At 37.8% G+C, this 23,989-nt stretch overlaps 1 protein-coding gene across 5 annotated transcripts in view; it reads right to left on the bottom strand.

Annotated features, from left to right (window-relative positions):
- Positions 1-23,989, bottom strand: part of TENM2 (teneurin transmembrane protein 2) — a 1,770,657-nt gene that overhangs the window by 640,305 nt on the left and 1,106,363 nt on the right. For all 5 annotated transcript variants that reach the window (XM_044069584.1, XM_044069586.1, XM_044069585.1 and 2 more), the window contains exon 5: positions 11,910-12,148. In XM_044069584.1, the coding sequence (XP_043925519.1) occupies positions 11,910-12,148 (239 nt within the window). The remainder of the gene's footprint in view (positions 1-11,909; positions 12,149-23,989) is intronic.

Genomic DNA, 23,989 nt, shown 5'->3' with positions numbered 1-23,989 from the left:
ATGTAGGATTCTAAATTTGACAAGCATAATGATTATTTTACTGTAGTAAATCTTTGTATTTTATGTATATGTTGCTTTGAATATGTTTTGCAAACAAGTTGTTGGTTGTTTACTTATTTTTGTAAATAATAATCCGTAGAACACATGGAGCTTTTCTTCCCAGGCCTCTGCTGAAAAAGGGCTACTTAGCTCAATCGGACAAACCTGGCCAACAGATGTAAAATAAATAAATAATAAAAGTACCACCCCGTGATTTTACTGACCAGTATGATTTTTGAATATATATATTATTTCAAGATAGTGGCATCAAGGACTATACTTTCTGAAACCAAACATAAGAGTTAGCCTTTGAAAACTCTAGAGGAAAATGGATGCCTTTTCATGATATGCATTTCAGCTAATCGCCAGATTAAACTGCTTGGTGCATTTCTGCAGGCAGGACATACAATGTTTGTCACTCATGGGTCATAAGACCTATGTGCTAATCTGATTATCCCCATCAGTCAATGCATACAGTTCTTAACTCAAGAGTCTGTGACTCTGGTAACACTGGTAGTTGGTTCATGGATTCTCCATCACTTTCTTTTCTGAAGAACCAGAAACTGTCTCCAACAGGGCTTCATCAAGGCCAGCAACAGTAACGCCATCCCCAGCTATGATGGATGATGTCACAACAGCATGTTCTGATGTACCAAATGGCAGTATGTCCTGCATACCAGGTACCAGATGCATTCAGTTTGCTTGTCTTCTACAGCAAGTATAAAATATCAGACACAAAGGAAGCAGCCTTCTCTGATGCAATCTGTACTGCTCAGTATTCATGGTAACTGCTATAAACAGTACTGCCATTGTTCATGGTAAGTACTATAAACAGTACTGCCATTGTTCATGGTAAGTACTATAAGTAGTATTTCTCGGAGTTCATGGTAAGTATTATAAACAACACTGCCCAGTGTGCATGTTAATCACTAAAAACAACACTGCTTCGTGTTCATGGTAAGTACTATAAACAGTACTGCCCAGTGTTCATGGTAACTGCCATAAACAGTACTGCCATTGCACACGGTAAGTACTATAAACAGCACTGCCCAGTGTTCATGGTAAGTACTATAAACAGTTCTGCCTTATTCATGGAAAGTACTATAATCAGTATTGCTCAGAGTTCATGGTAAGTATTATAAAAAACACTGCACAGTGTGCATGGTAAGTACTATAAACAACACTGCCCAGTATTCATGGTAAGTACTATAAGCATTACTGGTGAGTATTAATGGTAAGTACCATAAACAGTACTGCCCAGTGCCCTTGGTAAGTACTCTAAACAGTACTGCCCAGTGTTAATGGTAAGTACTATAAACAGTATTGGCCAGTGTTAATGGTAAGTACTATAAACAGTACTGCCCAGTGTTCATGGTAAGTACTATAAACAGTATTGGCCAGTGTTAATGGTAAGTACTATAAGCAGTACTGCCCAGTGTTCATGGTAAGTACTATAAACAGTATTGGCCAGTGTTAATGGTAAGTACTATAAGCAGTACTGCCCAGTGTTCATGGTAAGTATTATAAACAGTATTGGCCAGTGTTAATGGTAACTACTATAAACAGTACTGCTCAGTATGAACTGTTGTGAACTCTGCAATATGCACGTTTACTGCTATGTTTTTAATTTTGTGACCTTCCTCTGTGAATGTAAAAAAAATAAAAAAATTAAAAAAAAAGATGAAAGGTGAAATTGAATTATATGAAATTTGCAAGTGAAAAATTACAGCAGTTTCAGTTTCTCAAGAAATATGTAGTTGCTTGCATATTTTTTAGTCAAAAAGACAAAGATTTGGCATCAGGAAAAAAAGGTTCCATAAAATTCAATTAAAAATCTCTACAAAGGAAGCAGTCATTAGTATTCAAATGAGAATCTTTCCATTGTAGAAGTGATGCGCTGAGATGCATATCTATAGAGCTGAAAGGAAAGTCGTTAGTCTTGACTGGGAGATCTTGGTGACCTGGATCTACTTGTGCAATATTTCTTCTAACTTAGCATAGGTAGGTCCAGTTTTATTTCAGTCAGAGAAATGTTCTTCTTTAAGTATTCCTATCTGTATGACTGTTATTTTTTTCTTGTACAATTAATTACCTCGGCAATTTTATATGTATGTCTTCACCTTGTTATTGTTTAAGTAAAGTCTGATGTATTCATTTTTAAGATCTTGTGCATGGTATTTATGTATACATTATTACTGTTATTATTATAATTATTATTATTTGAGGAATGAGTATTATTTAGCACTACAGGTTTTCATGTTGTTGTATTTTCTTGTATTTGGATAGGTGACTCAGATCATTACTGGTTTGTATTTATTATTATTTTTATCAATTATATTTGGATAATAGAGTGTATGGTAACTGCTGGGTCTCTAGTCCAATAACTCTAGAGTGGTAGAAGTACTACTATTACAGGAAAATAATTAAAGAGGAATTAAAGAATTCTGCCAACCTTCACTGGGACGTGTATATGTGTGTGTCTGTCTGTGTTTGTAATTAATAATTTGTTAGAAAGACAGTTGCCATAAGTAAGGGGCATTGGAAAACGTGCATTGGTTACCAAATCAGATTTGTGAGCACTTTTCATTTTTACTTTAACTTTTTGTTACCAGAGGTATGCCTCAAAAGAACTTCCCTGTGGTAGCCATCAGACCTTTTTGGGACAGTGGAGCATATTCAAAAACAATAACCCTGTCCGTCACACACCCAGGTGGTATACTGGTTAGCAATGGTGGGATTCAATCCCCTAGAGTGCCAGTCTGATCTTCACATTTGGTGGCAAATGATGACACCTGTGACAAGTATAACAATGATAAAAAGAAGTGAAAGTAGTCTGTTTGCCTTGCTGCCATTTTAAACTTGTTATTATGGGAATGACCGGAAGTGACCTGAAAACACAGCATCCTGATAAATGATGTGCATGAGAAGCAGCGGCTGGACGGATGGACGCAGTTTGCTTCACTTGTCAGTAGGAGTAAAGAAGACATGTTTAGCATGACAATACAAGTAAAGAAAAACAGTTGTTATTTTATGGTTCTTGATGTGAATAATGTGCCTTCTTTAGTAATACACTCTATATACATACTAGTTTTAATTCTGGCGTCATTTGTTTTGTTGAATAGTCACTTTATCCACTCTGCTTTCCATGTGTACATGTATTTATTTATTTTAATTATCCTTTTGTTGACCAAGTTAGTTTTACTAAGCTAGTAGCCTCTTTTCAGGGGAGACCTGAGGTGGTATTTATACTAGTAGGGAAAATTTGTCCAGGGCAATGTGGAACTTCTACTCTTTTTGACAGGTGCCATGGGATCTTTTATATCCACCTGAGCTACCACCAACTCAAGCAGATGGAGCCTCAGTTTAACATCTCATCAGAAGGACAGCATGCTCAGGAATTCAGTACCCCATTATGCTGCAGTAATTGATTCACTTGGTATGGGAATAAAACCCACAGCCTTCTGGACCAAAAGGTGAGTGGGCTACCTGTTATGCCACTGACATTTACTTAAGTAACGCTTTCACAGAGTAGTACTATAGCTTTTGTGTGTCCATGGAATCAGTATAAATAAGTAAAGAGGTATGGGATGACGTCCCCTACAAAAGGTTTATACAATATATTATCAGCAGGAATATCAAAGGTCTGTGGTTGCTTTCAGTGATTTCGTTGCTGTAGATGTTAATAGGTCACAGAGGACTTATGTACCTGGCTTGTACATCTTATTATTCATCTGTATTATTTGTCAGTGGACTATCAATTTAATGATGTTTCAGTGAAAAAAGAAAGTATTTACTGCAAGAAGTAAAAATGCCTTCTTCAATAAAAAAAAGCCTCAAGTCAAGTCTTAACATAAGAGCTATTATTAAATAAGCTAACATTCTTTTTATTATTTATGCCTGTTTTGATTTATACCTATAGTCTCGTGAGCTGTATGTCCTGTGGTTGTGGGTTTGATACCCTCATTTACCTATTGCATTACCTTCAGAAAGTCACTTAACCAGACTTTGCTCCCTGGTTGCCCCTAAAAAGGCATTTTGTATCCAGTGGGCCTACCCGGTTAACCAATGGGTATTATTATTTATTAGTGAAGGGAAAAATGATGCATTTTAGTAATTCTTGTTTTCCACCTGGCTATCTTTGCACATTAATATTCCCTTTGGAATTCTCATTATCCAGTGTGGTTGGTTAGAAATGTTTACCCATTTTATAATCACAGCTGCTTTCCCATACTGCAGAGACTCAAACTACTCATCCACTGAGACTATGGCTATAAAAACCCATAAACAGTAACATGGATAATTTGGAGCAAATGTAGAAATATTTTATTTGAAGATATACAGCTCAAAAATAAATCACACAGGGAAAGACTAGACACATTAAAGTCTCATTCAACCTACTATTGACTAAAAAGAGGGGACTTAATGTGGACCTTCAAAGTTTCAGAAGATGAAAAGTTAAGATGCCCATTAGAAATGAGATTTATGAGCCATCATAAGACAGATAGGAAAAATGACCAGTATTTGGAAAGATTTAATACTTCTTTTAAATAGGATTATTTTCATATTAGAGTTGCAAAGGCCTGAATAAATTTCAATGAATATTAGGCTTTCTGACAATGTAAGAGTGTTTAAAATATCTTTAGGTAGGTGTTTCTGTGGCAGAGACTAGAATTGAGGGGATGGGGTTTTCTTGATGGCCCATTACTGTCTGGTGAGCCTTAGCAGACAGTGAAATGCTGAATCATACAGAAATAACTTCTCACGTACAATATCTCGTGTCTACAGTAATAACCGTTCAAGTACACCTTTTCATGTCTGCCAGTTTCCATTTCCATAGCAACAGATTTGTTGGTTTGTTTGCATTCTGTGTGATTCAGATATTTTTGCAATAAAGCTCCCAGTGTTACACTTTGGGTGGATGGCATCTGCCATACCGTTTGTCCACAGGTTCTGAAAAAGAGCAGTGACTAAGTTTAAGCTTCACTGATGCCACTTTGTAAATGAAGGCTGAATTTAATGTACAAAATCTTACAAAACAGGCATTATGTCAAAGATTTTTGTACTGCATATCTTACTAACTTTGCAAAAAGCACTAGAAGGCACAGTCTAAAGGTTACAGAAATCCAAGTTCAAGTTTACTTAGGTGGTTGCATGCTGTTACAATCTAAAGAATGAATTCTGATATGCTTATTTAATACCTGCCATACATCTTGTTTTCTTAAGATAGCTTTAGAGTAATTATTTCCACTATCATTAGAAATGTCAGACACTTGCAGTATCTGATGAGTTTTTCTGCTGGAAGTCCCAGTGAATGTGTAGCATCTCAGTTTAACCTTATACAATCATGCCTAGGATTTCTACAGGGTAGAAAAATATATTTTAAATCATCTCTATAGAAATGGAATTAGATATTTATCAGCCTTAAACTCCATTATCGTAAGCCAGATATGAATGACAGAAAACTAATCAAGAGCTGACATTTTCTTCAAATAAATGTTAGAAAACAAAACCTGTTTTCTTACTGAAAATTCTGTGTTATCCTTGGGAAGCCTTAGAGTTTTCAGCTTAGAAGAAGAAGAACTGATGAGAAATATTATCTTAAACTTTAAAATGAAATGAACTTGCAGAAGAGAGCTATGAAAATCAATGGATCACAACTGAATTACTGAAGGGCAAGAGGAAGTGGAAGCGGTGTGTGAATGTTCAGTACTCACCATGGCCTGTCAGATGTCATAGCATCATGTTCGCGTGCGTGCACACACACGCACACACACACACACACACACACACACACACACACACACACACACACACACACACACACACGCACACACACACACACACACACACACACACACACACACACACACACACACACACACACACACACACGCACACACACGCACACACACACACACACACACACACACACACACACACACACACACACACACACACACACACACACACACACTCACACACACACACACACACACACACACACACACACACACACACACACACACACACACACACACACACACACACACACACACACACACACACACACACGCATTACACACACACACACACACACACACACACACACACACACACACACACACACACACACACACACACACACACACAAAACCTTTGAGGAGAACAATTGCATGCATTTGTTACTTGCTTTTCCCTATCTCTTTTCAATACTTCTTAACAACAATACAGGACAGGTGGCAGTAGACAGGCATCAAAAATGTGACACAAAGATACTGTTGGAAGAATGGCATACATTTGTCTTTATCGGTAGTAACCTGAACTACCTGATAAATTCTAAGGAAGAATGTTCAAAGGATTATAGGCAGCTCTCATTTTCCTCCCTCCCATTTGTGATATACCATCGTTACATTGTGTAGGTGCACTTGGGGATATTTCACACACCATTTACAGAAATTATTTTTACTCATATTGCCTCATAAAATCTAAAATGCTTCAGGGGATCTTTTCAAGGAAGAATGTACACATTGTATTTTAAAATAAATGACAGCTCCCTTTATTACAAATTCCCATTCAACCACTCACACAGAAATGTTAATTTCTCCACTGGTTTCACAACATAGAAATGCATTCTCTGTATATTTGTAGTGGTACATATTTACATTTTTCTTATCTAATACTCATCAACATTAGACAGCACTGTTATCTCACTGTACCGTAACTGGAATTTCGTTTGAAATCATCCTGGCATAGTCTGCATCTCTAAACCAGGCAATGCTGTGCAGTGCCACCGTGTGGCAGAAGTTAATGCTGCTGAGTAATACACAGCAGCTATGCAAAAAGAAACAAGAAGTAATATTCTCTCTCTGCTATAACTTTTAAGTGTGTCTTCTTTCAGCTTTTCCCGGTTAGGGCTTGCCACAGTGGAACTCTGGTCTGCTAATGATTGGCAGTGGATTTTTATGGCGCCGAGCTGCCAGTCCGACACCCAACCTTCAAAGAAGGCTCAACCATTTATGCACACACCTACCTGCATGTCTTTAAGCATCACTCGACCATGGGGAGGACATGCAGATTCCATACAGAAGGAGCTCCAGCCGAGAACTGAACGGGAGAACCTCTTGCTGTGAGGCGACAATACTAAACGCTGCACCACCTCGGCCTCTTCTGCTATAACTTTTAAGAAGACTAGCTTTAAAGAATGTAAATTTATTGGAATTGCCTTGTTACTGTCAAGTTTCAATTTGGCAGCACAAGAACTGACTTAAATTCAGAAGACTATTTCACAGCTCAGAAGAAACTTGCAGCAGACTAAGTATGTATTTATAATAAGCAATACACACGCTATCTGAGTACAAGGCAAACCTGCTGATGACAAAATAAATAATAAGTAATACATTATATATCAAAGTGCAAGATAAACCCATTGTCAGAAGGATATCAAAACGTTTAATATTTTTGCAAGTAAACTTTGCGTGACTCATATATGACTCTTGCATCTTAGCTATCAGAATCTGAAGACACAAACAGAGCCTTTGTTTTAATCTGTTTATATTTTATCTGTAGGCCGCATGATTTTGACTGTTTTGCTTTGCTTTTGCTACTTTTTAAATCAGTAAATAGGTATATGTTAAGAACTGATAATAAGATTGGCTTTTTTGTAGCTGTGGATACTGGTAGTTAAGTCAGGAGATAAATCTTTTGGAACAGAGGAATTGTTAATGACACCTCTTTCTCTTATATGCCACACAGATTCAACCATGTACTTAATTTATTGGAAAATACTATTCCTTCATACTGCACTATGTAATGTGAAATGGTGATACTGAAAATATGAAGTCCAAGAGGTTTAAAGTATCAGCTTGAATGAAAGCTGCAAAGGCATTGAAGCTTAGTTACAGCAATTTAAATAACCGCAAATAACCCAGGGCAAGCTAAGTACGCAGGGGTGAGCCTTGCCAAGGAGATTTGATAAAACCTTTAATGACTACAGAACAGACCCAGAGAATGAAATAATGCAAACCTCAAATTCTTCAACCAACTTAACAGCATCTACTGGGATTCAGGCATACAGTTATTTTGTTTGGGGGATAAGTGGTAGACAGTTGGTCTATTCTGTAATAACTGAACCTTGACTAATAGATATGTGATTATAGTACATAAGTGTGATGATTTGGAATTAACTTCTGTTCTAATGTGTTTAAACAAATTAAAACATACCAAAACTGTGGAAAATAGAGAAACAGAAGAAAAGGCTAGATGGAAATGCTTTTTAACCAAGATAAACATAGGCCACTTAAATGTATTCCCAGTAGACTTTCTCTAGATTAGGCAACTGTAACAGTTTCAAGTCTGATGAAGTCTTAATTAGATGAAAGCGCTTAACTTTTAAATTGTTTATGTCAATAAAGGAATCACGTTTGATTTTGGAATTGTGGAGTGCTGGTGCTTCGTGAGTCATTTTGGAGCAGACTGTGTGGTTCGGTTTCGTTGACAGTCATTAATGCACAACCCAGAAGGGTACAAAGGGAAATGACCCTTTTCAAAAGCATTTAGCCTTATGAGGTATGATGCAGTGGTAGTTAAAAAGGTAATACCAGCAAAAACTACTGGTGGCATTATCAATGTGCAAAACTCTTAAAACTCCAAGTCAATGTTTTGTCATGGTTGAATAAATGTAGTTCTGCTGGATGAAGCAGAGCAAAGCATTTGAACAAGCTAACACAAGAGGAAATATGTTAAGCATGGTAGAGCACAAATTCATTCAGTGCAGTCTGCAGAATCACTTATTTCATTTCAAAGGCCATAAGCCATTTAGAAGAATGCACTTTAACTTACAAAAATCACAATTTGTAGATAGAATTGCTTCAAGACCTAGAAAGCAATAAATTAGTCCATGATTCTTTTTAGAAAATTTATCAGACTTGAGCCTGTCAAGTAATTATATTTTAATGACTCTCATGCATCATTTACATATTCACAACTAATTAGGCTTTAAAACAGTAGGTCCTGCTTGTAAAACTTGGAATGCTTCTTCAAGAGTCACCAAAGCAGTAGATGTGAGCATATCTGTCCACACTACTAATTTCAAAAGCACAAAGGCCTTCAACACCAGTCAACAGAGATTTTTCAGCAGATATGATATTATGGCATAAAATGACAGCTGATTTCAGGCATTATTGAAAAGTTAACCCAATTAAATATAAACACTTATGTAATTCAATAGTTAGCCAACTGGATATCCAATAGAAGCAATTAAATCAGGGTTGGAGACACGATCTCCTCAAAAAAACTTGTGAATGGTTTCCGCAGGGCTCTGTTCTGGGGTCTGTACTATTCAGCATATATACGACAGACTTCAAAAACTGATATCATTGGACTTTGGCTGACAAAATTTGCAGATGTCTGCAAACTTGTAGCCATCATCATCTCCTCTGAGGCTACCTGTGTCCACCATAAGGGCCGAACTTGCACACACCCATGGTGCTACGGCCATGGTCTTAACCTTAATACTAAAAATGTAGAATTATATCCCCTGGGAAGCAATAGCACTCATGCACTTGCCACATAAGCAGCACACCACTCAAGAGAAACACCATGATTAGGGATCTGGGCACACTCATGGACAATGTGCTCATGTTTAACCACCATGTATCTAGCATATTATGAAATCCTTTTTCCTGGCCCAGCTGATCACCAAGGACATATATATATATTTCTTCAGTATTCAGGGACACTCTAAACTTCTCCCCTGTCGGACCCATAACAGAATATTATACCTTGATTGGTATGCATGTATATAGTTATCCAAACACAATCAAACTTGGGGAAAAAAAACATTCTTTATCCATCAAAAGAAGAAAAAAATCAGGGGCATGAATTCCTAGAATTATTCTATTTAAAATCTGTTATAACTCTTCTCCATTTCTTAGAATACCTAAATGGTGATCTCTACTTGGCCTCCAAGGCTGCAAACAATTCAGTCTGATTTTACTTACTACATATGAGCAAATCCAGTAAAATTAATAATGTCTGCAAAAGACACCAGAAATGTCACGTCAACATGAACAGAATGTGCTGGTGTAATAGATTTCTGTTCCCTCTTTTCAGCAAACTCCCTGTCTGTTTTAAAACAAAGTAACTTTCTAACCATTTTCAAATGTAGTCTAGAATAGACGGGAAATAGTAAATATACCCCAGGTCTAGCCCTTCAATCCCTTTTTGAAAGGATGAGCAAACCATGAGTTTCCCAGGAGCCAGGCTCAAAAGGTCAACTTGATCAAATGACTACTATGAAACTATGAACTTAAGAATCCCTGAACCAATCACAGAATTACACCACCTTAGCTAGACATTTGTAAAACCTTCATTCTAGATGCCAGTTAAGGGCTTGCAAAGGCAACAACATTCCTTGTGCTTCCAAGCCAAACCAGAGAGCTCAGTCACTAGATAAGAGTTTGGGTAGGATTCTGTTCTGCCAATCACTCTAAACTTGATACCATTTACCAGTTTAATCCTCACAGTTCTCCTCTTCTTAGTTATTCATCATTGCTTAGTTAACCAACATAGCACTAATATTATGTTTCTTTAAGTACATGCAATTGAAAAGTAATCAATACAAAAGTAACTAAAACTGTTTAGAGTTATAAAAAAAGCCTTAGAATAACTAGTCAGTCCATATGACCCAACAGAAGTGCACTGATAGAGTAAAAGAAAACAATTCATACGGAATAAGGTACTCAATGGAAAATGGTTTCAAATGAAAATTATTTTTCAGAGGACGAGGATACATTCATGGGAAATGTGAAGATGCACTGCTTATTTCATTCATTAAATGTTTTTTCATCAGGTATGATGGAACAAAGCGATAGCCGATTTCAGTAACAATTTATACATGGCAGAAGAAAGAGAGCTGCAGAAAACTGTAATGTTTAATGCACACCAGAGCATTATTATTATTTATTTATTTATTTCCAGGTTGATGACCGATTACACAGTGTACAACTGAACTTCATCTGTTTTGTACATTATTCCCATCTCTGCTACACTTTGTATGTTTGTTTGGTCTGCCAAGTTCTCCGATATATGTGGCTGTCATCTACTGCCTTCCACATTTTGTCTCTATATTCTGCTTTCTTGTATTCCACGAATAAAAATTCCAAGCCAATATTTGACAAATTGTGCAAAAAGTAATTAAAATGTACCACAGAAAATTGTACTGTATACTGGTACTGAATATCAGGGTCCACCAGTAACAAAACAGTATGTCACAACACCAGTCAGTTTTGTTTAAATGGGTGTCATTAAGTCCATTTTACTATGTTTGCATTATATTTAGACACCCAGCAATACAGCACTGCCACATATGCTATTCACTGAGGTAAAGCACCTTCACATGCAAGTCTTTCTGTCTTATTCCTACTTTCTGAGGTTTGCCCTTCATTTTTTAAGTCTATTTCATCACAATATTCATTTAACATAACTTGTGATATGAACAATTTGAATCCTTATTTTATTCCCTGACTCAGCACATAAATACACAAGTTGTAACACGATTTCTTGATTTTTCTTAGCTTGTGTAACTACTCGGAAAGCATTAAAGTAATAAAAAGTTATTACACTACTGTTATGATATCAGAACAGCTCAAATGATCATTGAAATGTCATACAGTAATGCTTCATTGGCTACTGGTTTCTATTCATAAAAAAAAGTCATAACTATAATGTAATGAATATTAACAATGCATCAACAATTTCTTACTCCTTTTCAGATCTGGTAAAATGAATACAAAGGCATTCAGTCCATATTGTGTCATTAAAAGGAAATTACCGACCATTGCAATGAATGTAAATTATCTAGTAAAACATACCTATGAAATAAGCCAACAGGATAGCTAGCAATACCGCAGCTACGATAGCTGACAGAGCAGCACATTTCCAACTGCAGTACTTAGATGGTTTCTTCAGCTTGAATGCATTTCTAGAAAATGTATTTCTAGGCAAAAGCCGAGGAGGTGGAGAGTAGACTGTCCCTGAAGTCAAAGGATAGCCAGGCGAAGAGCTGCTGAAGAGAGGGGTGGTTCCTGAAGATGTCTTAAAGAGAAAATGCCTACAAAAAGATTATAGTAAATTATCACAAACTTGTCATGTATTCAGTGAGAGAATGGCATAACAACATCTTATGTATGGATTGAAAAGGAAAAAAGTGGTGAATGAACAAAAGTAATGGGTCGGTTTCAGTGTTGACAATATTTCTTATAAAAGTTGTTGTAGATGTGAACATTTCAGAATTTTTTGTACAAATGTTATATTGAGAAAATTGCATGGCACTAACAATATTTTCTTTTCATAGAAAATCTGCTGATACTTAAAAGTGAATACATACAAACTTTGTAGTACACAATAAAAAATATAATGCATTGTGGTCTACAGAGAAGAGGGCTGTATATTCACTGGGTTATCTATACCAACTAAATGCTAAGAACTTAACAGATCAGTTTAAGCAACTTTGTGAAATGTATAATTATTAAATAGTCTGGTTATGAATGATGGAAATGGCATCCTCTGCCTACCACAGTATGTAGTTTTGTGCAGTTATGATGACTATTCATGTGGTTGAGTGGTGCAGTGAGTAGCACTGTCACCTTACAACAAAAAGTTCCCTGGCTCGAGTCCTGGCTTGGGATGGTCTCAGTGCAGAATCTGCATGTTTACCTTCTATTAATGTAAGTTTTCATTTTCCTTCTACATCCTAAAGGTATAATAGGTGGATTGCTGACTCTAAATTACCCATAGGAATGAATGTGGTATGTGTCTGTGATGTGGAAAAAAGGCCTGGTAATCTACTCCCATAGAATGTGGTGACTGTTTAGGGGGGGGGGGGTTGTAGTAGCCAAATGTGACACATCCACTTTGATGGAAAATGCCCTAGTCCCAAAATAAACATTCTGAAGGTCAATTTGAATGAAGCATAGTGCTCAAAGTAGCTGTCAAAATAATTAGTTTTAACTGTGAGCAAAGCCATTAACCATCACATATGCAGGGGGGGCTACATATTTGGATATGATTAACAAGAAGTTTGCTGTACCTTGAGGGAAAGAGAGATTCCCTAATGCAGTGACTTCCACTGACCAATGTGAGGCTTTAATTATGTATTATCACATAGCTGGCCCATTGACAAATCAAAGACTTCCTGGTTTCGACATGCATATGAAGAAGTATATTATTTAGTGGAAAGGAAATTATTTCTTTTAAACTGATCTTCCAAGCCTAGTTATATTACAGTTGTGATAAAGATCAATACACCTTTGAAAATCAAAGAGACAGAAACACTGGACAGCCAGCATGGCTGTACCACTAAACAGCTTTAATAAAAACAAACAAAAACATAGTAAAATAAAGTAAGCACATTCATCTCACTGTGGTCAGGATAGAGACTTCATCAGGCTAAAAAAACTGTGTTAAGTTTCATGTTTCACAACCAAGCCTCTTACTGAAGAAGGATCATGTGATGCTAGATTTACTAGTTGGCAACAGACCTACTGAATTGACAGAGAAATCATATTTCTAATGAAATGTTTGATTGAGAGAACTCTGAACAATTTTCTTTTTCTTTTGGAGGGCAGATCTCTCCCCCCCTCCCCACACACACACAGGAAGCAGGAGGATGCACATCCGGTGACTCTCTTATTTATCATGATCAGCTATGGGGTCTCAGCTGTTTAGGGTAGGCGCACTTCCCAAAATAGACTTCAGTCATTTTGTGACATCAGAATTTTAACTGATTTGTCAATATCTGGAATTTAATTGGGGGGATCTCAACCAATTAAACAGGCAGAGCACAGATGCAAGACTGTTATCTATAAAGTGAAATATCACTTTATGTTATAGTTGAATAGTTAAATGGATGCATGTTGCTTGTTTGGTTTGCTTTTCATGCCTAGGGTGATACAAGTGCTGACATATTAAAATGTCTCAAAAGATGTGTGATCACAGTTTGCACAGCAGTGTTTCTATCAGTGTTAAATATTTATTTATATATTTGATCAATTCTAACCAATTTCTGCCTCAGCTCGGGATTAGCTAGAAATTACATCCATACGTTCTCTTCAGAAACATTTCTGGTCAGTAGAACATCACAGTGGACATGAATGGATGGTAGCATTGTCACCTCACAGCAAGAGGTTCTCAGGTTCAATTCTCAGCCTGGGGTTTCCACTGTGTGGAGTCTGCATGTCCTCCCTGCGTTTGTGTGTGTTTGATCTGGTTTCCTCCCATGTTACAAAGACATGTGTCTGGAGTGTTTCTCCCCAGGCCTCTGCTGAAAATTGGTGTTGTTCCAAGTCAGATTTTCCTGGTTAACAAATGTTAAATAAGTAGTACTGCTGATGGGAAAACATAAAAAAAAAATGCAAATCTTTACTCCCACTTCTTTTTAAGTTTCCTAAAATGAGAGCAAGTAGTATCCACAGAGACACAGTGAACACCTCTGGAAGTCTGAGTTTAATTAGCACTTGTGCGTTGGAGTGGACCAAGCACCAACAGTAAAGTTCCATTTTATTAGGATATCATAATGGTTATCTCCCCCATCACATGATTGTGCCTTTGTGGTAGTTACAGACAAACTAATGGCATGTAAAGAACAGAGACAGTGAAACTGGGGAGGGGGGGCACATCAGTCTGCACAAGGCATGGAGATGTGATACCACAAGCATAATATGCATGTTTGAGGCACTGCATGCCTAAGGGCATTCTGGCCTATGGGGGACATTAGAGCATGAGGAAAACAGTTCTCTCTTATCTCACACACACACACACACACACACACACACACACACACACACACACACACACACACACACACACACACACACACACACATGCTCACGATGGCACTCATGCTCTTATACTCCAGTCCACAAATACTAGTGGCCCTTCCCACTAACCACCCATTCCAAGTCTGGCCCATGTAGGAATAATAGGGATGGAAGTGGAATTACTGAGTTATAAAAGGTCTGCACTGGCCAGAGCCTGGGGAGAGTTGATGAATGGGGTGAGGGGCAAAAAACTGATTTAGAAAATTGCTTGCTACCATGGTTTCAGTAATGGGCACATTCCTACATGTATACGTGCATATGCATGTGTGCTTTTCTTTATTCTGGCCTCAGTTTACAAGACTTGTGCTACTCACACCAAGAACCAGATAATTCTCCATCATTCAGATAAACAAAAATTGTAGTGATACCTACCATCTCCACTAGGTTACTTCCTTAGAAAGAAAACTGTCACTCAGTACAGCCAATCATGAAATGTCAAATCCTTCACAGAAGGAAAACTTTCACCTAGTGCAGTCAAACATCAAACCCTTAGCAGAAAGAAAGGTTTCACCCAGTACGGTAAACCATTAGATGTCAAACCCATTCTTCTACTGGGGGTCTAACCTGTGGACCACTGGGGGCCTAACCTGTGGACCACTGGGGGCCTAACCTATGGACTACTGGGGTCTACCCTATGGACTACTGAGGGCCTAACCTATGGAACATAATCCCACTAAGCATCAACTCTGCCCACACTGCAACAATTAAAACCTCATCTTAACAACTACCTTCAGTCAGTCATATGCAGCTATCAAGATGCAGAATTTTTTTTATAATGCAGTTCAGTTGTGAACTCCACACCTCTGACTAGAGTAGGTTTGTTGTTTATTAACTCCATAACAATACACTATTTTGTTTTAAAATGTAAATTCTATTATGACTGTACTGTTGCACTACATTATTTCCACTGTTTAAGCTTTAAATGTTACTAGTTTTGCTTTGTAAGAAGGTGAAAGCTGAAAATGGACCCATGGGCCTAGTCTACCTATCATAAATAAACAAATGAATAAAACTGTGGTGCTGGCTCTCATATAATTCTGTTTGCATTATAGGTCTCCATAAAAATGTTAGCAGTGCAGATCCAAAAAAACATCTAGCTAAAGAAACACAGGGCACTCGCAAAGCACACCCTGCAGCAATATGTAAAGGCCTACTGTTATCTTTACCTGAATTATGGGCCAAAGTTGAGGAGAATAAGATATTACTAGTGCCTTCAAAAGATAATCTAATAAGTATCACCAAAGGTGCATGCATCAAAATGACCTCTATCCTTGTATTTAACTTGTTTGCCTTGAATGTAGCAAGAAAAAATGTGTTATGGAGAATAATATTCTTTTCTGGGGAGGCAAAAATATTTGTTCCAAGATGCAAAATGGGCTCACCCCAATTAATCAACCAATGAATGGGCCAAAGCCAGGGTAGACTATCACTGGTAAAATGCAAATAATTCATGGTAAAGATGCAGACTAAAATGGCTTTGTATTACAAGCATGTTGTTGTTGTTGTCTTTCGGCTTTTCCTGGTTAGGGGTCACCACAGCGGAACTCCGGTCCGCTAATGATTTGCAGTAGATTTTCACGAACGCCGAGGTGCCAGCTCGACGTTCAATCTTCAACGAAGGCACGCCCATTTACGTATGTCTTTCGAACCCCCACCCAACTGTGGGGAGGACATGCAGACTCCACACAAAAAAATTATAACTGCAGAACAAATCATCCCAAATACAAATATGTGACAACACTTTTGGTGTGCTACTGAAAATGGAAAACTGACATACTCGGCACATGGCAGAGAAATGTAAGGAAATTTTACTAGAAGGATGGAACTGAAATTCTCTTTCCTTCTCAATATCATCTCTGACAATTGGACCACTTCATATGTCACATCCACAATGCCTCAGACAAGGCAGGAAATTAATATTTTAGTAACTAGAATCATATTTATGTTAAAAATAGATAGGAACGAGATCACAAAGCAACATCTTCTCTGTACTTGAAACATCAATGGAGTCTAGTGTCCAGTTCAATAAATTGCTTTGTATGACATGAGTAATCAAATGGCAAAATAACTGATAGCTCAGGTAGCCTCTAGACAGCTTTCCTATCGGCAGTTTCCTGTCAACTAACCCACAGCACTTTGAAGCTCTTGTTTGTTTGATAGCCCACTGCCCATTAAGGGAAGGAACTCCACAACTACCAGCAGCTTTTCAATGAAATATTACTTCTTTAAGTCTAGAGCAAGAAACCTTCTCTCTGCCAGCTGTCATGCATGGGCACTGACAAGATAAAAAAACAGAGCTTTTCACTTGTTTAACATGATAAGACACAGTCTCCATATACAAATTCAGTCTTTATTGTTAAATCCTGGGCAGCAATCATAAAAGCAAGTTAACAACAACAGCCTATTGAATAGCTAAAGTAAATATTTGCCAGGTTGTTGTGGACAAAGCAGGTTAGTGGTAGTCCTCAGGTGGGTTGGCTCTGGTGTGGTCATGGGAAGAGGAAAGAAACTGGCCTACAGTGAAAACATGTGATGTAGTATAGTTTGTGGATTAAGTTGGAAGGGGGCTGGTGTAGTTTCTAGGTGGGAAGCCATCAAATTGATAGTGACACATAGTAGATGATGGGAAAGGGTTCTTATCCTCCCTCCTGTTGCAGCAAGGTCATATAGAAGGGAGAGATTTTACAGTGTTTTTACATTGTTGTATTCATCATGCTAATATGAAAGGCCTCACCATTTCAAAGACTGAGTGAGAGGGCTGATCTGGAATTAGTATTAATAAAATTCATCAATGCAAAGAGGATGTCATGCTATTTTTATCAGTAATCTCAACACAAAGAGGTCGCAGTCACATTTTGCTGAGACTTGCGCAGGACATCATGGTCTTGGATTATCTATGTCAAAGAGAAAGTAATCTGAAATACACTTTGATTTTCAAAATATATGACTACAGGGCAATATGGGTGGGGCATCTGCCTGATTTTGATTATTCATTTACTTACTTATATTGTGAACTCTGTACTGGTTCGATCCTCGGCTGAGGTGCCTTCTGTGCAGAGTCTGCATGTCCTCCCTGTGGTCACGTGGGTTTCCTCCAGGTGCTCCGGTTTCCTCCCACATCTCAAAGACATGCTGTAGGTGGATTGGACACTCTAAATTGGCCCTAGGCGTGAGTGCATGCATGTGTGTGCCTTCTGTGGAAGGTTGGGCGCTGGGCTGGCAACTCGACGCCATAAAACTCCACTGCCAATCATGAGGTGACAAGGTGATCCATTGTGGCGACCCCTAACCAGGAAAAGCCGAAAGAAGAAGAAGAAGAAGAAGAAGAAGAAGATTGCGAACTCTGTACTAGGCAGAGATTTTTTTCAAAGGACACCTGAAAAGAAAAGCTTTGGGGGCATTTATATTGTGCTGCTAGAAGTGAAATTCTTAGACTGGCTCACGATGAACAAAAGAGAAAGCATTTGCAAAAATGGTTTCATTAATCAAGTATGAAAGTTGGAGGTTCGAAGACAATCATATACTGCTGTAGTTCCGACCATAAACTATGTCAACTAGCGATCGGTGGCTTTATTGCCATGACCTGCCAGGGAGCTTCCGGGAAACCAAAGTCTTTGAGTTCCAGGGGAGTATGGATGCAAAACTGAAACTTGAAGGAATTGATGGAAGGGCACCACCAGGAGTGGAGTGTGTGGCTTAATTTGACTCAATACTGGAAACATCAACAGGCCTGGACATGGAAAGGATTGACAGATTGATAGCTCTTTCTCGATTCTCTGGGTGGTGGTGCATGGCCATTCTTAGTTGGTGGAGCAATTTGTCTGGTTAATTCCGATAACGAATGAGACTCCACCATACTACCTAGTCATGCAGAAACATAACATAACGTGAAACATACTTTGTAAAATATTAAATAGAGTGATGCATTAAGAAATAAATGCTCACAAACTGGATTTCACACAAGCAACAGATATGGTAATAAAAAATCTGCAAATATGTTTGTGACTTATTGTAAGAAATAGTTATAATATCAACATTAAAAATGTGAAAGGTTGATGCATAGCAAGAATTCTGAAGGTAAAGACAAAGTGGTATAAGAAAGGAGAAATCGGTATTAGATTATTTGACAATGACAGGTCTATCAGATGAATTAAGTAAAATAATTACAGGCATTTAATTCTGGTTTGGGTCGTATATGATACCATGAAATGTGAGGAAAGTAATTACAAACCATCCATACTCATCTGTTCATCATGATCTGAGTAGAGCAAGTTATGAGTTAGGTGACACCAATACACAGTGTGACAGGCTTATGATACTATGACCACGTCATTGACAGGGGATGTACAAGAGGTTAGTCAACTGAAAAGGATGAACACAGAAACAGCGAAGAGAAAATACTGCAGCATAAAAGCCTCTTTAGTTTGTATACTGCTACTTTACAAAGATATCATAGTAAGTTACTACACAAATTTGACATGGAGATGCATTGTTACACCAACTTTTAATGGCATTCTTAAATTTAAAAGGGTTAACTACTCGCCTAACCTGAAATAGGAAATTATTCTAACATTTGGGTAAAATGAGGTTATGATAATCAGTCACCTAAAAATATGAAGTTTTGGTAACTATAACTGTGAAAGAGAGCCTGATTGCAAATAACTTACAAGGTGCATGCCAAGTCAGAAGGGTATCTAAATCAAGAGACTGATCATTATATATAAAGAATAAAGTCAACTGATGATGCATTGTCTTGTCCTTGAGGTCCACCCATCACAGTCTCTTTATGCATAACTGTGACACGACAATGCTGGAAGTTCACTGTTGAAATACAGAATCCTAATCCTACTAGCCAAGCAGCGATATACTACAAAATTGTGTTGTGTTTCTTCTGTCAGCTGTCTTTTTAACTAATACAAGGTAGAACGTTACCCATGTTCAGGGCTGGTGAGGAGATCAAGGACATTGGTGCAGCACCATACTGCTGCTGGGGACTGTGCCCTCCCCCCATTACTCTTTGGCAGCCTTGTGAGCTCCACATTTGTTCCCTCTGGAGGTGCTTGCAAGATTCAGCAAAAGTGCAACTTCAGAACTAAGTGGTATACCCACTTGCAGCATGCAGCATGCCAGGCACTAAATACTGCTATTGCAGTGAGCCTAGGCTGATTCCCCCTACCTCCAGGAAGGATGAGCCGACATTAGTCTCTTACTCAGATCTGCCCCTGAATAGCCCCTCTAACATCCATGCCACTATATGAACACAGGTCGTCTGAGCTGCAGTAAAAGATTTATCCCTCTACATCATGGAGCCATTAGATCTCCAAATGGTTGATTATTGATTAACTTTATTAAATAGAAAGTCAGCATGATCAGTGTAGCTAATGGTAAGGTCAGCTAATAAATCCTAAATATTTCTAAGATGACACTATTTTAATAGGTCCACAAGAATCATAAGAATAAACATGTCACATGCGTCCATACTGTCTGCTACTTGAGTACTAAAATGCACAAGCTTAGTCTTTTTCATGTTAATCAGGAATTGTATGTCTTATTATTAAACCTACCTAGCATGCTTTTAGAGAGAAACTATTCATGGTCTAGTAATATATAAGGGTGCAATCATCTATGTGTAGCTTTATATAATTAGAAAATATTAATAAGACACAAGTATAGAAGTTTGACAGAATTCATGAAGCATGGAGGCGATACTGTATTCCCTGAAGTTAAGGATTCATTGTAGTTGCAGAGGTATGACCTAGACCACCTTTAATACTCCTTCTTTGAACCTCACAATCTTAGGGCCTTCTACTAGTAGACTTTGATCAACCGTATCAAAACACATTGGAAAAGACAAGAAAGACTGCAGGTATGTGCAGATTCCTCTCCAACAAGTGGATACATTAAGAACCAGTTTAATGATACCAAACATCTTGTTGTGGCTAGCTCAAAAATATGGTAAACATTTTTATTTTTTTATTTTTTTATTTTACATTTGGAATGCTGTGCTACTCTAAAAAATTGTCATGTATCTGTCCAAACACATGCAAGAAATGGAACACCCACAGAGATACCCTATTAAAAAGATGCATGGCGTAAACATGTTGTACATAGACAGACAAAGTCCTATCACTATACTCGGTATGCTACAGACTGCTAAGAGTTGACCTGTGTCTGGCATATAAGGCATCTGCTGACCAAATATTGATAGGCTCACTGCACATCAGCAAGTCAAACTGTATCAGAAATACTCAGCCTAGGATCATAAACCTCTTCTGCAACATCAACAGAATGTTTAAAGAGGGACAGGTTTATCTCTCATAGGATAGCTCTGCTCTGGAATAGACTTCCCATCTACAAAAAACAAAGCTCATCCCTGTCCATATTCAACAGCAACATGGATCTATGGATGGGAAACAGAAAATTCACCCCAGGACTGCCCCCTGTACCACTAATAGACAAAGGCATCTCCCAAATGGTTTAGGGCATGCATGGTCCCCTCATATTATCTATGATATGATCTTAGTTATTATCACAAAGGGGTAATATATAATTATTGACCATGGGATGGGTAGTGCCAGTTTAACACCAAATGGGATAGGTTAATTCAAGCACAAAAAAAGGAAACTGGCTAGATCTAAAATAGCCTGCAAGGGCAGCTGGCCTAGTCCTTACCTATGAACCTATAAATAAATATTAGTTAAACTGTTGATGCAACCTTTTGAAGAATTCTGAAAATGTGCTCATTATACTAAAATGTCTGCAGCTGTCAACCTACTATAAGTCATTTCCTTTTGCTTCTATATTTAAGGAAGACAACCTTCACAGAGTGAAGACTAAATAGACTGGACAGTAGGAAAGCAACAAATGACACTATTTTCCTAATTATTTTCATAAACTTGTTATCATGGTCATACTATATGAGGAGTTGGTATTTTGGATGACTGCTATGCTTTTTATTGCTGCTCTTGGAATAGCAATTAAACTCATTGCTTCTCCATTCACTGACTAAATTGTTGCAGAATGTCTCTACCTGGAAATAGCCTCAAAATGACATTCAGGGCACTCGGGAAGATAAATGTATCAGGCATAAAACAAAATGCCAAAAAGGGAGCGTGTGTCCATGCAGCTCGAAACTGTAAAACCACTAAAAAAATCCAAACAAGAGCTCATGTAGCATAAAAAAACAAGGGGAACTGAAGACCAGAGGAAATTACAACTGGAACGACAATTAAATACTTCAAACAACTCACAGGTTGAAATTAACACAGCATATGATGGTAAACTCCTAGTTATAGAGAGTTTAATATATTTAATTATAGTCATTTACAGATTACAGCTGGATATTTTTCACTCTTCAGTAAATCATTTAAATTTTTTCCTAATAGTCACATGGACACTTTTGAAAAAGAATACTTCAGACAGATACAAGGTGTGGCTATGGGCAGAGGTTTTGCCCCTATTTATGCTAATTCAGTTATGTACAGCTAGAATTCTATAGGTGATATCTTTATTTTTTGGGTGGCTTCCCATGATAAAATGTGTTAAGCATAACTGGAACATCTTTAAAATTTATGAAGATTTATATAAATTAGTGGTGAAGCCCATAATTTTATTTATAAGACTGGAAGAAATCTTAAGGGGTTGTCTGAGAAACACCATTGGTTACAAAAAACAATTTGATATCAGGTACACGATAATGTAGTGCATGTAGTCAGTTGGAAGATGAATAATTTTAACAATTTCAGGGTATTTTCAGCAAAAAGGTAATTGTTCTACCAAGGAGGTAGTTTATATTGCACTTTGTTTCAGTTGCTCAAGTTTCTATGTAGGAGAGACTGAATTCTCTTTGCAAACACACATTAAGTTATGGTAATTTTTTAAAGTTTAAGTTCAGTATTCTGGAAGCTGTAACATCTAACAAATAGGGGTTGGGGAGGGGGCAATGGGAAACATTGCTTGAATATAAGGAATTAATATGGCAACTAAAACTTAATGCCTCAGCTGCCCCAGGACTTAATGAGCATTTATTTATATTACCAGTACCAAAACTTAGAGCTGTTAAGTTACAGACAGAAATATAATTAATATATAATTAATATATTATTAATTATGAAATATTTTTATATAGACCGAATTGTTTTGATCACATCTACAGATGTTTGTATTCACACGAGTTTTTTTTTTTGGTCAGTTTTTATAAGCAGGTAATATGTGTGTAGACCAGTTGGCATAGTGGTTAAGGTCTTTGCCTCCCATGCACAAAGTACAATGTTAGATTCTGACCTCCACCCAATGCCTGTTTGGAGTTTATAAGTTGTCTCTGTGGGGCTCCTTCCCACCTCTGAAAAACATGCTGAGTGTTTTCATTTCAAACTCACAAATGATGGGGCTGTGGGCAGCAGCAGAGACTCTACATGGTGCCCTACTGGGGGAAGAGTTGTATAAATCAACCATTTTGGGCATCTACTGTGGTGTGTAATATCCTCAAGATAGGAGAACATGGATCACTAGCCACTCAATGGTGTAAATTATGACTCAAGGTGATTTAGTCATGTTGACTAATGTCACCAAATGGGCATGGATATATGCTGGTGATAAGTGGGGTGAAGACCTGGCCTACTAAGACTTACACTAGGGACCATGCTAATGGTAGAAGGGGTGTATGTTTCCCTATTGACCAGTATGTGCCCAGCATAAAGCCCAGGAGCCCTGGTATCCAGTTCCCCAGCCTGGGTTACCTGAAATAGCTCTGTTGGGTGAAAACTGGACTTAAAACCAATCAAGTACACTTCTTGTAGGTTCATTGTCAGAATGGAGCTTGGAAGTGGATGACATGATAGTACAGAAGAGTCTGGATGTCTTGTATGCAAGAAACAAGCTAGAAGGTCAGTGCAGCAAAGCCAATCTGCTACTCAGGAGGAGGACAGGCTAGAAATGGTGTGGGAATTGTGGTGATAGAGATGCTTTAGAAAGCAGTGAGGCCTTTATTAGAATTAGTGACAGACTTGTGGCAATCAGACTCCAGTGTAATGACAGGTCAATATTCACCGTCTCAGCCTATGCCCTTCAGCAGA

Source organism: Protopterus annectens, chromosome 4.part0, assembly GCF_019279795.1.
Source record: "Protopterus annectens isolate FY-2018-M chromosome 4.part0, PAN1.0, whole genome shotgun sequence".
NCBI classification, from domain to species: domain Eukaryota; kingdom Metazoa; phylum Chordata; order Ceratodontiformes; family Protopteridae; genus Protopterus; species Protopterus annectens.
Note: the sequence above shows the minus strand (reverse complement) of the source record. Positions and strands in the feature narration are given on the sequence as shown.